General features: G+C 45.7%; 6 protein-coding genes and 1 non-coding gene across 7 annotated transcripts; 1 reads left to right on the top strand and 6 right to left on the bottom strand.

The window, feature by feature from the left end:
• Nucleotides 1-969: 969 nt before the first annotated feature.
• V1513DRAFT_445911 (carbamoyl-phosphate synthase L chain, ATP binding domain-containing protein) lies at nt 970-5,198 on the bottom strand. Its single transcript, XM_066898187.1, has 5 exons — nt 4,950-5,198; nt 4,808-4,845; nt 4,605-4,686; nt 3,798-4,554; nt 970-3,745 (listed from the first exon to the last, which is right to left on the bottom strand). Exons 1-5 carry the CDS (start codon nt 5,053-5,055, stop codon nt 1,165-1,167), a joined length of 3,564 nt encoding a protein of 1,187 aa, XP_066753292.1. The 5' UTR covers nt 5,056-5,198; the 3' UTR covers nt 970-1,164.
• Nucleotides 5,199-6,422: 1,224 nt separating this feature from the next.
• Nucleotides 6,423-7,514, bottom strand: V1513DRAFT_445906 (RNA polymerase II subunit A). Its single transcript, XM_066898186.1, has one exon. It carries the CDS (start codon nt 7,484-7,486, stop codon nt 6,893-6,895), a length of 594 nt encoding a protein of 197 aa, XP_066753291.1. The 5' UTR covers nt 7,487-7,514; the 3' UTR covers nt 6,423-6,892.
• V1513DRAFT_445904 (Alpha/Beta hydrolase protein) lies at nt 7,515-9,272 on the bottom strand. The gene is made up of 9 exons (XM_066898185.1): nt 8,810-9,272; nt 8,666-8,734; nt 8,557-8,609; nt 8,479-8,499; nt 8,412-8,427; nt 8,206-8,361; nt 8,100-8,155; nt 7,853-8,050; nt 7,515-7,800 (listed from the first exon to the last, which is right to left on the bottom strand). The coding sequence occupies exons 1-9, from the start codon at nt 9,062-9,064 to the stop codon at nt 7,713-7,715; spliced, it is 912 nt and encodes a 303-aa protein (XP_066753290.1). The 5' UTR covers nt 9,065-9,272; the 3' UTR covers nt 7,515-7,712.
• A 113-nt stretch (nt 9,273-9,385) lies between these two features.
• On the top strand, nt 9,386-10,809 carry V1513DRAFT_445899 (nucleophile aminohydrolase). Its single transcript, XM_066898184.1, has 10 exons — nt 9,386-9,530; nt 9,616-9,630; nt 9,699-9,743; nt 9,799-9,831; nt 9,884-9,931; nt 9,991-10,056; nt 10,117-10,200; nt 10,261-10,375; nt 10,441-10,516; nt 10,575-10,809. The coding sequence occupies exons 1-10, from the start codon at nt 9,481-9,483 to the stop codon at nt 10,691-10,693; spliced, it is 651 nt and encodes a 216-aa protein (XP_066753289.1). The 5' UTR covers nt 9,386-9,480; the 3' UTR covers nt 10,694-10,809.
• On the bottom strand, nt 10,788-15,032 carry V1513DRAFT_479537 (P-loop containing nucleoside triphosphate hydrolase protein). The gene is made up of 5 exons (XM_066900305.1): nt 13,564-15,032; nt 12,921-13,517; nt 12,141-12,866; nt 11,709-12,095; nt 10,788-11,654 (listed from the first exon to the last, which is right to left on the bottom strand). The coding sequence occupies exons 1-5, from the start codon at nt 14,617-14,619 to the stop codon at nt 11,079-11,081; spliced, it is 3,342 nt and encodes a 1,113-aa protein (XP_066753288.1). The 5' UTR covers nt 14,620-15,032; the 3' UTR covers nt 10,788-11,078.
• Nucleotides 14,925-16,054, bottom strand: V1513DRAFT_445892 (NADP-dependent oxidoreductase domain-containing protein). Its single transcript, XM_066898183.1, has 2 exons — nt 15,318-16,054; nt 14,925-15,254 (listed from the first exon to the last, which is right to left on the bottom strand). Exon 1 carries the CDS (start codon nt 15,973-15,975, stop codon nt 15,340-15,342), a length of 636 nt encoding a protein of 211 aa, XP_066753287.1. The 5' UTR covers nt 15,976-16,054; the 3' UTR covers nt 14,925-15,254; nt 15,318-15,339.
• Nucleotides 16,055-17,050: 996 nt separating this feature from the next.
• V1513DRAFT_t60 lies at nt 17,051-17,143 on the bottom strand. Its single transcript has one exon. It is a non-coding gene; the product is annotated as a tRNA-Phe (tRNA).
• Nucleotides 17,144-17,332: the final 189 nt, after the last annotated feature.

Below are 17,332 nucleotides of genomic sequence, written 5' to 3'. Positions count from 1 at the left end.
TAGGCTAGTAACTTTTGAATCTTTCCATTCTGACGAGATTGAATAAATGTATTATGTCCTTAGTGAATGCTTTGTGACACTCTTCATAATAGTATTCTAGTTTCTGTTCAATTCAAGCAGTACGTTGTGCCACTGCCTCCCGGGACCTGTTGGGCAGCATTTTATGACCGCAGCTTTCGCAGGGCATGGTATCATCTACTTCTACTACCCTGGCATCTAAACCTTTTTAGCCCAGTCAAATCATCCGGTTTCATTGCTACAGTAGCATTATATGTTGGCATCAATCGACGAATTATAAGAAAGTGATATTATTGACGATATTTCGATCGCTCAACGGTCAGTCGCTAACTCCACGCACGGGAGACACAAGATGCAAACTCAGGGGTCACATATCCCTGAAGGTGCAGGTAGCATATTATTTGAATGTTAGTTCTTAAAAGCCAGAATCCTTGATTATACGATATGCGAGGATTCCGATCTTGCACCGCTTGACTCCTGCGCTCTGCTCAGTATCGCTGCGCTGCCTACATCTGTCAGTCACTCTTATTGGCAACGTCACTAGGAACGGGGGCAGATATTGCATCGGAGAAGCATCCTTTATAATGTGGTTATCGCAAAACTGGCCCGCTAATGATATATGCGAAATCGCCTGCGATATGTCCCATTTTTATACATCTATCCGATCTCGGCTGTCGACGGCGGCAACTGTCAGCGCCGTTCTTTATTGTCTGGATACTTAGTTGCATGTACCAGGTAAACTCGTTCAATCACGCATGATGATATTTACTGTTCATTCTGTGGCATCAGAGCACCACAAAGCCGAATTCCGCCAAGTCAGATAATACCTGCTTAGTGCACGTCCCACAATGGCGCCATAGATATTATGTACTCACCATCAACAAAGCCAAGTTTTGGAGCGCTCACTCCCGCAATTCGTTTGATTTACTAACTGACAGCGTTTTGCGAACGATAGCGATAATAACATGAAATCATATTGACCATTCTAAATACATACAAATAACGCACAGCATTATCGAAAACGTATATATAGAAACAAGCAAATCTCTCGTACCCCGAATCACTCAATACCAAATAATAGCTAAATACAATAGATCATATATCACATTCCATTCCCCTTCCCGTACTACGGGTGCGTAAAGAAACTTAAGCACTTTGTTTGCCGATCTTGCAAATTAGGTCCGATCCATCAACCGAATCGCCCTCACGCACAACAACATCTGAAACGACGCCGGACGCCTGCGCAGAGATAACCATCTCCATCTTCATCGCACTCAAAACAGCGATAGGATCGCCCTTCTTTACGAGCGAGCCGTCCTTCACGCGGACCTCGATGACGACGCCGGACATTGGCGCCCCAACATGGGATGGATTGCTAGGGTCAGCCTTTGGTCGGGAGATGGACTCGACGGACGCTTTCTTGTCATCGACGGTGACTTGTCGGATCTCACCGTTCATCTCGAAAAATACCTCGCGCTGGCCCGTGTGGGTTGAAAGCGGGCCGATGGCGAGTAGCTTGAGGATCAGGACTTTGCCCATTTCGATCTCGACGTGGAATTCCTCGCCGATCTCAGGTCGGCTGAGGAAGAACTTGGTCGGAAGAACGCTCAAATCACCGTATTTCTTGACAAATGTCTGGTAATCCTCGTAAACTTTGGGGTACATAACATATGACGCTATATCGGACTCCTTGATTGGGCCGTACTTCTTCTCCAACTCCTTACGGACAGCAGCGAAATCAATTGGCGGTAGCATCTTTCCTGGACGTTCGGTGAGCTTCTCGCGACGACCACGGAGAGCATTAGTGCGGAGTGGTTCGGGAAAGCCACCGTACGGTTGACCAATGAGACCTTGGAAGAAATCGAGAACAGAGTCGGGGAAGTCGAGAGTCGCGGCCCGCGCGACGACGTCCTCTGAAGAGAGCTTATTGGACACCATGAACTGGGCCAAGTCGCCCACCACTTTTGATGTAGGAGTGACCTTGACGAGATCTCCAAGTAACTTGTTGGCTTGGACGTATGCGCGCTTTGTTTCCAGCCACTGAGTACCGAGACCGAGCTGCTGCGCTTGGAAGAGCAGGTTGGTGAGCTGGCCACCAGGAATCTCGTGAACGTAAACATCTGGATCGGGACCTTTAAGATCGGCCTCGAAAACGGAATAGAGCAGACGTATCTGAGCCCAGTACGAGTCGATCTCGCGAATGTGATCGACATCAAGACCGGTGTCGATAGTACCTTGGAGAGTGGCAAGAAGCGCGATGATGGACGGCTGGGAGGTCATACCAGACATGGAGTTGGTGGCAACGTCAACAACGTCAGCGCCAGCCAGGGCAGCTGCAGCCATAGACGCGACACCAGTACCAGCAGAGTCATGGGTGTGGACGTGGATCGGCAGATCGGGATACTTCTCGCGGATGGTGCCGATAAGGATAGTAGCAGCCTGGGGCTTCATGGTACCAGCCATATCTTTGATACCAAGAATGTGCGTGCCCATGGCGACAACTTTATCAACGACGTCGAGGTAGTACTCCAAATTGTATTTCTTCCCTGGGTTCAACATATCGCCAGAGTAGCAAATGGTAGCCTCAACGATACCACCAGCTTTTCGGGCGGCATCGACACCGACCTTGAGCTGCTCAAGATCGTTCAAGGCATCGAAAACACGAAAGATATCGACACCGTTCTTCTTAGCCTGTAAACAGAAGTGATCAATGGCATTATCAGGCAATGATGAGTAGGCAACACCGTTCGCACCACGGAGAAGCATCTGAAAAGGAATGTTGGGAACAAGCGCACGGAGCTTGCGTAGTCGATCCCATGGGTCTTCGTACAGAAATCGCATGGCGACATCGAACGTAGCACCACCCCAGCATTCAAGCGAGAAGGCATTGGAGTAGGCGTAGGAAGTAGGGATAGCGACATTGGCAAAGTCGACAGTTCGGACACGGGTAGCGAGCAGCGACTGGTGAGCATCACGCCAGGTGGTATCCATTATAAGAGTGCCCTTGTAACCACGCACAGCCTTGGCGAACGCCTCGGGACCCTGCTCGAGATAGATGTTACGCCAACCCTGCCTGCAGGGTTCGGTGGTAGACAGTGGGTTACCAGAAGCGTCCTTGAGAACTGGCATGATTATCGGAGATCTGAGCTTGGGTTCGCCTATCTGGCCTTTGATGGAACTGCCGTTGACGGCGAGATCGCCGAGGTAGGCAAGAAGCTTCTGAGCTCGGTTCTGGGAAACCATCATGTCGAAGAGTTCCGGCGTATCGTCGATGAAAGTTGTCCAGCAATTTCCAGCGACGAAAGTCTCGTGCGTGAGGAGAGCGAGCAAGAACGGAATATTAGTCTTGACCCCACGGATACGAAACTCGATCAAGGCACGAAGCATCTTCCTTCGAGCTATCTCGTAGGTAGAGCCAGAACAAGTACACTTTACCAACATAGAGTCGTAGAAAGGAGTGATAATGGCACCAGCAAAGCCGTTACCACCGTCGAGACGAACACCATTGCCGCCAGCGGATCTGTAAACCTCAATCTTACCAGTGTCTGGTTGGAAGCTCTTGGTAGGGTCTTCGGTCGTAATACGGCACTGAATGGCGAAACCGCGAGACGAGATGTGATCCTGGGTGAGGCCCAGCTGGGCCAAGGTTGCACCAGCCGCAATCTGGATCTGAGCGGCGACGATATCGATACCGGTAATCTCCTCAGTAATAGTGTGCTCAACTTGACTGTGCAGCTGTTAGCCTTTGGTACAAGATATCTGACAAGGCGAAATAATACATTCTGGGATTGATCTCAATGAAATAATGTCTGTTCTGGCTGTCGACCAAGAACTCAGCGGTACCAGCGTTGCGGTACTTGACTGAGGAAGCCAGTTTGACGGCGTCCCTAAGGATCGCATCGCGGACTGACTTTGGAAGATCCTTGGCAGGCGCAATCTCGACGACCTTTTGGTGACGTCGCTGGACAGAACAATCACGCTCAAAGAAATGGACAACATTGCCTTCGGCATCGCCGAGAAGCTGGACCTCAATGTGTTTAGGCTTGTCCAGGAATCGCTCGATGAAGACAGTGCCATTGCCGAACGCGGCCTTGGCTTCTGAGGATGCTCGCAAGAAAGCATCCTTGATGTCGTCACCCTCACGAACAACACGCATGCCACGGCCACCGCCACCGAAGGCAGCCTTGATGATGATTGGGAAGCCGTACTTCTCAACGAAAGCCTCGGCCTCATACAGTTCCTCAACTGGACCGGGAGTACCAGGCACAACAGGGACATTGTTCTGCATAGCAATATTTCGGGCAGACACTTTGTCACCAAGGGCATCGATGACGTGGTGGGGAGGACCGACCCAGGCAATGCCAGCTTCTTCGACTTTGCGTGCAAATTCGGAGTTCTCAGACAAGAAACCGTAACCAGGGTGGATCATGGATACATTGTGTTCCTTCGCGATCTTAATAATCTCATCCATCTGAAGATAGGACTGAACTGGAGTATATTGGCCACGTTTGCCGATCGGATAGGCCTCGTCAGCCTCTGTGATATGTTAACACTGTGGTTGATTTGTTGCAAGTGATGTGACGTACTTTGTCTGTGCATGGATAAGCGATCTTCATAAGAGTAGACAGCTACAGTCTGCATGCTAAGTTCATGGGCAGTACGAAAGATCTGAAAGGATTAGAATCATACTCATGATTAATTAAAGGCTTTAAGAGGGACATACACGAATGGCTAATCAAGAACCGCAAGAGGCGTCATAATTAGTTTCTTGTATCACAACAAAATGTAGACGAATGGATGACCTACGAATTTCACCACGATTCGCGACTAAAAGTAACAATTGTCAGTATTAACGCTACACCGATACGATTTGACGGGAACGAAGCAAAAGTGAGTGCCGATTGGTGATAGAAATAGCATTGGTGACACACCTAAGATCTTATTCATGGAGCCTAAGATAGCTGTCTGCTCACGCATACGCTGCATGGTGGAGAGAGTTGTGCTGTCTGCAGCATTCGAATAGCCGACGGCGGACATAATTTCGAAGCCTTGAACAGCCAGGAGGAGGACTGGAGGATGAGTTGTGAATTGAAGTGGGGAACCGTCCGAAAGTTGGCCGAGGGGAGAACTAGAAAATATAAGCTGGGCTTGCTTGCAGCGAAATTATTTGGTGTGACGTACACCAGAATAGGCTAATAATGGAGCTCATCTAATTAACACTGTGGGGGCTCCAGGGGTGACAAGCCCTAAGGATGGCACCAGAATAATTGGCATTCAACTAGCGGAGACATCCAAAAATTTTGCACGCGCCGCACTTTTCGGCCCGCTTGCACATGACCCTCTTTTTTTTTTTTTTTTTCTTTTCTTTCTTTTGTACACACCCTTGTATTACAAACCTGCTAAGCAAGTTCACGTGATTATCATAATTGATATTACTTACTAGTTACTAACAGTGATTATCTCACTGCGAGTGCAGTTGCAAATTTACATTTATGTGGTTGCCCTTGTATTAGAAGGTGAGGTGCGGCTTCAAATCCGCTGCTTCAGGCACGGCGAGTCACACCGAATATTAGCCGCCCCCACCATTATGACGTCGGAGGGTGTAGATTGCCCACCAATTCCTTAACTCCCATCCCGTGAAGCATCCGCCGACACAAAGAATGTGTTCAATATTACTCAATACTTTATAGTCTGACAAAAAGTAGGCAACTTATCGTCCTTGTTTACACTTTATGGCACTTACTTAAACAAGAAAAAAATTTGTTTTTGTGAATCGTTTCGGTCTCATTTTGACTGTTCGCTGTTTGGTCAAAGTGCCACTTTACGCCTCTCACACTCGGTTATCGACGGCAATCGACTAAAGTCAACAGCAGCGACGAATAACATGCGATTCTGCGCAGCAATAAACTTTATCGGTGACCGAGAAATATTTTCCGTCTTGGCCATCATGATACTTTGGTGTGCATATCAGTTAAAAGCCGGGAAAAATACTCAGCTGGTATCATCTAGAATAGGCAATTCTACCAGTAGCTAAAGCAAAGTCACTTCTTAGTGAACCCCGCCCGGTAAACCATGGATTAACACTCGCATCAGTCCTAACCCTCAAATCTGACGGCCAGTACAATAGGGTTTAATCTCGACCGTGAGTTTAGTGCCATAATTACATGGACCTGCCAGCTAGACTCACGAATTTCTATTTCGGTTGCTGAGGCACACATGACAAAAGTGATGTTGTGAATAACTGAAAGTCGTCAGACACATTTTCCCCAAGCGAATATTCGACGCATATAAGCCTTTATTTAACCGACGTTCTACGGATTTATGCTTCCTAACCCCGAACTGCGGAGTTTGTTTGCAATCGTTGGTCAGGATATGTCAGATGGAAAGAACCCGTAGAATGAGATCCGGAATAATTTCTCCATGATTTTAAATATAACAAATTAGAATAATGGAGTCTATCTGACGAAATGTACGACGCGACAGACGCGACAGGACTCACTCGACAGATTTTGCCAAACCAATAATAGTTGACGACGCCAATTGCAGGGAGATTTTACAAAACTATTAGACTAAATGCCGGCTGTAGATAGAAATTGTTTCAAATACCAATTCGACCGTGGGCCACAATTCCATATAATGCGAATTCATAAGAAGTATTTGTTTGATAAGCAACAAGAAGGACATACCGACGATCATATTAATTCGGTCGATATTATGTTTGTCCTCAGCTTCATAAATATATGTTTGTTCCGATGACCAAGAAATATATATACTATAATTAATCAGAACTAAACTAAATAAAGCCATATCAAGACGCCTTTCCAATGCAATCATCTTTTTCTACCGAATTTGTTGGCAACTAATTTCTGATCACTCAGAAATAGCAAACCGCATGCAACGCTGGAAAGTTCTTATACTCCTCCTGCCACTTCACCAGAACGTCCAACACCAAATTATCCACATCCTCCGCCTCCTTCGCTGCCGCCGACAACAAATCCGCGAGTCTCAAAATCGCTTGTCCGCCAATCGCAGCCTCCTCATGATTATCCTTAATGTCCACATTAATGACATGCACCATCCTATTGTAATTCTCTCCTCGATTCAATAAATCGTCGCACACGGCATCAAAGCATCGCTCCTCGCAGGTGATTATGACGTCGAAAATCTGCTTCTGTTCTTGCCATCGTTCCGGTGCGCGCTTGATCTTGCGGTTACGGTCGATCATACTCAGTACACCATTTGAGGTGTAAAGTTTCTGGTCCTTGACAAGTAGTTCGTTATAAATCTCCTCGTACGGAGTACCGAACATGTAGATGTTTGGACGATCGAGCGTTGGGCCCGGAAGACGAACTGCTGAGCCAGTGCCAAACGACGACACGTCGTAGCCGGCGATTTGAAGCGTCCGGTGGGCCTCCATTGATCTGTTCTGATTGGACGCACATACTGTACAAAATTTTAGACTTGCCATTATAAATTCTTCCGAATACACAATTTATTGTCTAGCGTTAGTTGAGTGACACAAAAAAATAAGTGATCATGATGGAAGTCGAATTTAAGGGTATCGTGGCCGATACATTACAAATATTTAAAGAAAAACGCGCATATCATTCGTAAAAAAAGCTTCATAAATTCCAATACAAATAGTCAAAAAACTGTACATCTTGTACATCTATTACCTTTCTTCACCCTATCACTTACTGCGTCTTCTTCACAATGAAATCGTTCGAGAAATCGATAATCGAAGTCCAATAGCCATCTTTCAAATACGTCTCATTATGAGTCCTAGCATCATTTAGTACTATGCACGCACCCACACCGTACGGAAGTAACGTACGCATTAGCGAATTGTCGCCAAACTTTGTTCGGGCTTTGGCAGATTTCATACAGAACCTTCATGTGAACAGGAGGCACTATCTCGTCTTTCTCGCCGCTGAGAAAAAGGATCGGAAGCTTCCTTATTTTCAGGAGTAGCTTTTCTGAGGGCCAAATTTGGTGGCACAGGAATGTAAAGTATTGCGCAATAGGTAGGACCCTGTATGGACTTATTAACAACTTACATCTTGACCAGTCAAAAGACGTACATTGGTATTAGCGACGGGATGCTGCGGAATGTGTTTTCCACGATTAGTCCTGCGACCTGCTACAATTAGTCATTGAGCAGCACCAAATCTGCCAAGCAAATCATACTTCATCTTCATGCTTTGCAGCCAAGCAAATCGCCACAGCACCGCCTAAACTCTGACCGTACAAGAGTATGCCAGTATCTTTCAACTCTTTCTCTTTCTTGATGTACTCAAACACAGTCTCAGAGTCGATTTTAATGCCGGCTTCACTTGGTTTACCCTGTAGTGTTGTTAGACTTGATAATGCCTGCATGGCGCACGATGTCATACTGTGCTAAGACCGTATCTACCAATTGGATTAGTATGTAACAAAGCATTCATCATAAATTGCATATACCCTCTATAAGAGAATAGCACTCTGTAGACATAGCATAGGTTAGCAACAGTGTCCTGGTTTCTTGCATGAAGTACTTACACGTTATACTGCAATATCTTGTAGAACGCTGAAGCGATCGGTAGCCGATGACCCTGTAGTACCTCGTGAATATTAATCCTATATAACTCTGTTCAGTCGTAATACGCACCATGTTTCCGGCATTCGCGCAGAATATTATGACAGTCTGTCCATCTGTTCGCAATTCTGGATCGGTTTGCTTCAGACACATATCAGCACCCAACCGTCACACAATATCCCTCCAGCATAACAATGTCTGTGTCCACACACTCACCTTCATGACGAATAATTTGATCTGCTCCCCATCCTTAGTTTCCAGCGTAATATCTTCGTACGGGATACTATAACGATCTGGCGTCGGCACGTCTGTCCTACTTCCCGCCGGAAAACTGCTCGGGTAAATCAATGCAGACTGTGCAAAGTAGAGTATAACTGCCAGGGTCCCAATACAGCTTATCCCAGTTGCTGATATAATTTTGAGTGATTTCAGAAGCAATCTGATTGACCAGTCTTGCGATGAGCCGTCCATCGGTAGATAGATTGTCAGTTGTCTTGCGCGGAAATAAGTGGCGGGGTCCGGACAATTCTAAATAGATATAAAATGTAGAACAACTTCAATAGATGTAGTAACAGACTGCTGCCATATTTTGTCGTAACGAGTGATCGCTCACATATAACTCGGGCAAATAATCAATCGATTCTCTATGGCAACAATTAATCGTCTCCTGAATTCGGAGAGCAACCGCGATGCGAATAGAGTTCTAAAAGCTCTAGAACTAAACCTTAGATGCCAATATCCGGGTAACTACATGACAGCCGCTCGTAATGTCAGCTCTCTCGCGAGTGGATTGCTCGTGATATATCATACATCATACATAATTCCATATAATCTCTTGATCACAATTCGTTTGGTTAGAAGGATACTGGACACATTCTGATTTTAGAATGAACGGAATACAAGTTGATATGAAGGCGTTGAAGACCGGTGAGGTCAAGTAAGTCGAGTTCTAAATACCTGCGGTTGATGGTATTCATCGGTAGATTCTTCGAGAGGATACTAATATCTGCTATTTATTATAGTCTTGGAACGTCGATGTAAGTAATATTGGAATATTTAGATTGTGAAACCTGGATTGAATGCAGGCAATGATCTGACCATATAGTATGGCGGTAACATTCGACGGTGGTGTCATCCTTGGTGCCGACAGGTGAGTTAATCGGGTAATTCACGAGTTTTCGAATATGTTCTAATCTATGTCACAGTCGTACTACTACGGGTGCTTTTATTGCGAATCGGTTAGTGGGCAGGAAGTGATGGTTATTAGAAGGCAACTGACGTGGAGTGCAGTGTGACAGATAAACTCACGCAAGTTCACGATACTATATGGTGCTGTAGGTAGGTGATCTTGCTTCAGACGGTTTGAATTGCTGGACACAGTGCTAACGTTGTTATAGGTCAGGATCAGCGGCTGACACTCAAGCCGTCGCCGACATCGTTCAATACCACCTGCAGATGTACACGTACGCACTGACGACTCAAACTATTGATCGGTCTCTAATACTAACTGTATTTCATATTAGGGTCCTAAATGCTGAAGCGCCATCGACCAGAGTCGCTGCAGCGGTCTTCCAGGAGCTATGTTACGCCAACAAGGATATGCTGACGTATGTCCCTCGGAGCTCATATCATATTTACGAGATCGAATGTTAACGCTTGAGCCTTAGAGCCGGTATTATTTGTGCTGGTTACGATAATCAGTATGGCGGTGAAGTTTACAGTATCCCACTGGGAGGAAGCATGCATAAGCAAGATTACGCTATCGCTGGTAGTGGATCTACTGTAGGTCAAACTCATATATCAGTCGTGTAGTTAATAGACAGGAATGATATTAACGGCTCGACTAGTACATCTACGGTTTCTGTAACACTCAATATAAACCCAATATGACCAAGGAGGACACCATCAAGTTTATTAAGTCAGGTACGATGTTTTTGATGTGAATGTTTCCTTGAGATTTCTGAACTGACATATTTGGTAGCCCTAACGGAGGCTATAAAATGGGACGGAAGCTCAGGTGGTGTTATCCGTATGGTAGTGCTCACCAAGGACGGTGTCGAGCGGCTGATTTTCTACCCTGATGACTATCAGAAGGATTAAATTGATTGATTGGCTTTATGAGGAGAGTTTTGCTGCGGATTGTCCTTATATGTCTTGACATAAATGTAACGATGGGCGTGTGTATATATAGGCGCATCAATAAATGTTTCGTTGTATGCATATCCATCTTCGTCAGTCTCATTGCTGGCACCCGTATGCATCACGTTGCGTAATCCGTGTGACACATTTATATAATGTGGTCCGATATACTATCGATTATGCACATGCACAGGAGAATATCAAACATTCCAAAATAAACAAAAATTCCTGAGTAGCACTAAATATAAATAAACAATACTGACAAATGCTGAAAACAAGCCTAACCCAAACAACAAATGCAACGACTTTGCGAATTAAATATCTATTGACCCATGCCAGCTGCAAGTCAAGCAGTAAGATATGCCTCCTCGCTCGCAAATCCAGCAAGCCACATCGGATCATCCATTACCTGACCTGCCAGAACACCATTATTCAACGTCCGACTCTTATAAACGATACCATGTTCAATCCGCGAATAGTACAAAGGAGTGTTAATCTCTTCCGGACTCGGCTTCCATTCAGATGGCCGAATTTTGTCAAATAATGAATTCCGATAGCAAAACGACAGTAATGCTCGCCAATTTTCATCTCGCTGCAGAATATCGGAATTGCCGATTACAACAAGTAGTTCTTTAGCCCGTGTAATAGCAACATTGAACCGCTTGGCCTCGTGGATCAGGCCCATACCTTGTTGATAGTCATTTTCAACAAACCTCTCACGTGTGCGTGTGGTGCAGACGATCACGACGCGATGCTCGGCGCCCTGATATGATTCGACGGGGCCAACATTGACGTCGCGGAGACGTTGTTGACGGAGCTTATGACGGATTCGTCGAATCTGCTCTCGAAATGGTACTGCAATTGCGATTTCAAACGGCCTAACGAGATTTCTATCGACGAGATGTTTAGCGACGGAACAGCACTGCCAGGTAGTTAGTATCCCTGCCCACCAGAAGCGGATTGAGTTTATTCTCACCAGACTAATCTCATCGGCATTGAACCATGAAATCCCCTCGTCGACCATCTCATCGGGACCTTTATTTTCAATAAACAACATTGGTATACTATGGTTTGGTAGCCGTTCCCAAGAACATAGGCTATTGACGTTCGTCGCCTCAGGCAGTAGCGTATCATAGTAGAATAACGACGATGGCACAGCAATTAGAGCAGGATGACTTCTGTAATTTCGAACGAGATTTGAGAATGCCGGACGAATGTAAGGAATTTTCGGTTTTCTACCATTCCGCAGTTGTTGCTTCCGAGCTAAAGGGTGCTCTGCATAAAAGGCTCGCTCCATTAGGCGTTCGAATAATGAGACGTCTAACTGGGAGGCATTGTCTTGCCTTGAAGCTGTCCGCGGTCCCTAGACAATATTAAAATATTTTCGACGCAATTATAGATTACGCACCAGTTGTCGATGATCACCAGCCATCACTACTATTGGGACTTCATCAACATACGACATGTCAGGCAAAACTACCCTCAGAGGGACCACTGTCTCCGGCTCAGTACCCTGTACAGCTTCATCGATCAGCAGTGCACTCCAATGTAGCGTCCGTTGCGAATTTCCAAATGCCTCCATCATATATCCTTCTATCTTCCCCAGGGACTTATTACTGCATTGCGCCTCATTCAAGATATTGGCATCCCTGCAAGAGCAAACGACTATTTTGTAGTTCATTAAAACCTTGAATTCTGGAATAACGAACATATCTTGCGAATCCACGCATTCGATAGCACAGAATGCGAGTAATTCCGTCGGCACCTCGGCGAATGCTCGTGTAAAGTGATTTAACCGGAACAGTTCCTTATTATTCAGACGCAGACGTAGTCGCAGAGCTAGTGTATCTGCAGCAGCATCACTGGGAGCGCACAATAAGATGTGGCACCGTGGTGACACTTTGACCAGCTGCAGGGCGAGCTCGACCATTGTTTTTGTTTTACCAGTTCCCGGTGGACCGGAAATCAAAAATGGCACGTCACCGTAATTGCGCTTCAGAATCGAATCAATGGCCCGTTGCTGTTCGTAGTTGAGGTCGTTGTCGTACCACTCGAGATCAAAAACACCACTGGACAAAGTCGTTTGCATAATTCCATCTTCATTTTCAGGAAATAGCATTTTCCGAGCAAATCCCTGAATTGCATTACTACTGGTATCTGAACATAAACTAAAATGAAAGACTCATACCGATGGCTCAACCTGCATCTCGTCATGTAACTTCTCGACAGCATTTGCACATTTTGAATGGAATGCTTCATCTAAGACAAATTGCACGTTAAACTTGTTCGACTCAAGAAGCAATCCGTCGATTCGAACGATGACTTCTCCGTTGCCTCTATCCATGTGCCAAATGTACCCTGAGTGTTCGTATCCTGTAAATGCGAGGTTCTCATATGCTGAATATTGTGGTCGAAGTTGTCGGAATAATAGAAGATCACCAATTGACACTGACGGCGTGAATTCTCGAATACCATGGCATTTTAGCTTGAATAATGCCTTTTCGTAGTCACTCTCTTCTAGACACACGCCGTACATGTCGTATGTTTTTAGTTCCATTTTTTGTGCTTTGATCTCCATGTCAATCAGCTGGGCAAGTTTGGAGTTGTATGTAGATGCTGAAAGATCCGGCCACCGAGTGGTGACTGCCGGCGGTTCATAGCGGAACGGTGGAATTACTTCTCGAGATACTAATGCTAGGCTAGCAAATCCGTCGACATAGTTTTTGAGACAAAAACCTGGAGGCTCAGTCGACTCTGTTCTCAATGCAGAAAACGTGTTTACATTCTGATGCCATTAGTCGCCGAAATAAATTTTGGCAAACAAGAAATACCTTAAGCCAGGCGGGAATAAATCTATTCGCATAAATGTCTGGGGCCCACTCATTTTGTGTATCTTTCTGCTCTATGCTCAACATGGTTGGCTGACTAAGTGTTGGTGCAACTTGCTGCAGATTCGGCGAAATTCTGGCATCTGAGGCTAGTTCTTGTGTAATCTCTGGCAAGGGACTTATAGGAGATTTGTGAATTTTTGATACAGGGGTATTAATACTTGTTCGCGAAGTGTCTGATACTGATCCATTCATGACTGGCGGCATCACTCTCTGAGGAATACCATACTGATATGAGCTGCCATTGGAATTAGCATTTATTAACTGTGTGCCATTCATGCGAAGTTGTGACATATTCCGTTGCAGCTGCGTAAATCGCGTATGTTGCTGTGGCTGCTGTGCGTGTGCACCTCGTGCTCCGTCGCCGCTGCGATAAGTGTTTGGCGATGTCACCGGTCGCATGCTTTGCATAACCGTGTGAAGATGTGCACGAAATGACATTATGATATTGTAGAGCGACTGACTGGGGCTGCATGTATAAATAGCATTCAGCTGATTTAGGACGTCCATCTGACTTCGAATAAACGCGGAGTCAGTCGCGTTTGCTGGAATCACTTCACTCGCCTGATCCGTCCGTAACTGAAGATGAAACAGTTCGTTAGACATGAGTTGCTTGTTCGCAGAAGAAAGCTGTTGCAGTTCAAGCTTTTGTTCGACATCGGACGGCGGTGTTGTCCGGACGTGCGGAAGCCTTACAGCGACACCGGGAGGCACTGGGATGTATGACTGTGGCGGATCGAGTAGAGCAACGACATGTGGCTCTCTGTTCTCGCTGGATGGAGCGGTCGCTAGGGAGGTGTATAGTGGGAGTGGAGTATTGACGGATGGACTGGTAATTACAGGACTGCCGAGTGGAGGTCCCCCTGCACCTGGCATTGCAGGCCCCACGGGAGGTCCATACGCAACACCGGGCGGAACACCAGGGATACCAGGAGGAGCGACTCTGGAAAATGCTAGGCCAGGAAAGGGAGGAATAAACGTGATCGGCAGCTGTTGCATAAGTTTTGAATCTTTGCGAACGGGTTGATCCTCCACAATTACTATGATCCGCTGTTTAATGGAGTCAGTTATTGTTATTATTTGTCAGTATGTAGTCCCTTTTGCGGTTCCTCGCCCTGTATTCCTGAGGGTTGATTCTTCTGCGCAATTACTTCTGTAATTAGGAACAGTAGAGCTTGCTGTTTCATATGGGATGTTAGGGAATTGCACGAGGTGACTAATGAATCTAGCCGATTTAATTGGTCAGACTAATGATAACGGAATTGATTGCTCACTACTGTGCTGAAGCGCGTAGACAGTCTCGAGGGAAATAGATAATCGGCCGTATTATGATTTCGCGATTCGCACGGGATGTGGGGCATCCTAGTCAGTCGGTAATGCTCGCCTAGCCTTGCATCTTATCTGTAAGCCGCGAGCGGCTCCGTCGAGTTAGAAATTTACAAATGATTTTACGGGACACTTCGCTACTGTTCTACGTTCTAGTTGTATTAATGACAACAAGGCTTACCTACGATTTTGGTAATAGCACATAGTGACAACAACCAGAGTCAATACAATGTCGTTTGTCCATTATCGCTAGAATATACTGCATTGAACAATGATGACCAATCTTTACGAATTATCTCTAAACTAAAGTAATGTCGGCACAATGATGTGAATACAAACCAATCGATTAACAAAAACTAATCCACATCTAGACTATAATGATCCTGGTCCACGTTACTCTTTGGGAGCGAAATCAGGACCAAATGTGCCCTCCGCAGTGTTGAACTGAGCATTCTTGTGCAACTTGGACATAGCGAAAACGTCCTCGATGTCCAGAACGATGATCGTGAAATTCTCCCTGATACGCTCAGTATGAACACTCTTCGGAATAACGGAGTTTCCCAAAACAATCTGAAAAGAAATCAAAATCTGGTTCGGGGTGGCATTATACTTTTCCGCAATCCTCTTCACAACAGGATCGTCAATCAGCCTGCCCTTAATACCCTTCTCTTTTAGCTTATCTTTGTACGTTGGATTCAAGTTACCGAAAGGAGAGTAGGCGGTAACGTGAATCCCATGGTCCTTGGCAAGCTCTCTGATGTCGCCACGGATGTCGTACGGGTGAAGCTCGACCTGCGTAGCGGCAGGAACAATATCCGAGTTCTTCAACAGTCTATTCATTTGGCCGACCGTGAAGTTGGAAACACCAATATTTCTCACTTTCTTTGTGTCCTTGAATATCCTCTCCATGGCCTTCCAAGTGACAACATAGTCTGTGCCCAATGGATCAGCAACACCATGTCCATTCTCATCCTTAGGGAATAATTCTGTGCCAGGTTTCAATGCGACCGGCCAGTGCATGTAGTACATATCTAGGTAATCAGTCTTCAACTTTTCCAGACTCTTGCTGAGAGCGGGGAGAACATCCTCTGGTCTGTGAGAATTGCACCATAGCTTACTGACCAGAAAGATCTCGGATCGTGGAACACCGGACTCCTGAATGGCATCACCGATAGCCTCTTCATTGTCATCTAGATGAGAGTTAATCTGTGCCAGTATAATAGTGCTGGCAAGTCATACAGATGGTAGCCGTGTCAATGTGACGGTAGCCGATCTTTAGCGCTTCCTTAACAGCATACTTAACCTGTTCCGGCTCAGATAGCCAGGTACCGAGGCCAATTGCTGGGATAGTAGCGCCGGTGTTGAGCTTGAAGTACTTCTCTGTAGGGTCAGCTATATGCGTGTGGGTCTGCGTAGTAGTCATTGTGCAAATGCCGTACAAATTTGCAAATTGTGAGATCGAACGTATGAGGAGTGAAATCTTCAGACCGTGCGATAGAACGCAAACTGCTAGAGTACGGGAATAGCAGAGATGCAAGTTTTGTTACTTTTAAGTGTGCATCCTTATTGAAGGATGACGTCGACAGTTGCAGAGCATTGCCAGATATCGCAACCGAGGGCAGAATTAGACTCGACGATGCGAACAGAGCGTGGTTTCAGGCGTTGATCATAAATCTAGGCAATCCGGCGAGGGGTAGGTCGCGGTGTGCCCTGTGGGATCGCGTCAGAAAAATGTAAATGTTGTCAAGGACGGCCATGATCGACGTTCCAAACATTGCCGTAATTTTCTAGAAGAGCAACAGTCATCACAGACGCCACTGTATCGATCTGGGGGATGGGGAACAAAGAACAGGCAAAAGAAGTAGGGATGGTCCGGCATACTATAATCATCACTATGTCATTATTGCCATATTTGTCGCTATAGTTGCTGTCCATAGTTTGTTTTGTCATCGCTTTCGCAATAACAGTATATGTAAGATGAACAATGGACATTCTGGAGAGTAAACCAACCAATCCTCTTTACGATATTATTCGTATTTGACGGCTTTTTTCTCTCTCTAGTAATAACAACCCAAATAGTAGTTTGTAACGCACCAAAAAAAATTGCGATGTCTGTGGATCGAACACAGGACCTTCAGATGACAACAACCGAAGTTTTCGCTTCAGTCTGACGCTCTCCCAACTGAGCTAACCCCGCAACTACTTATGATCTCGAATAGATTGTATCCCTGTTGAAGTATGTGCTAGGGTTAGGGTGCAAATTAGAAGGAGGTGCCGCTATTATTTGCAATGGCTTTACTTTGACTTGTCGAAAGGCAGTAGAGTATTTTATCATGAGATTTTGTAGAAGCTTTATGGAGATTGGTGTGAGCGATGATTCTCGTGT

Source organism: Lipomyces chichibuensis (genome assembly GCF_038497645.1).
Source record: "Lipomyces chichibuensis strain CBS 12929 unplaced genomic scaffold V1513scaffold_18, whole genome shotgun sequence".
Classification (NCBI taxonomy): domain Eukaryota; kingdom Fungi; phylum Ascomycota; class Lipomycetes; order Lipomycetales; family Lipomycetaceae; genus Lipomyces; species Lipomyces chichibuensis.
The sequence above is the reverse complement of the archived record's forward strand: the minus strand, read 5'-3'. Positions and strand labels throughout refer to the sequence as shown.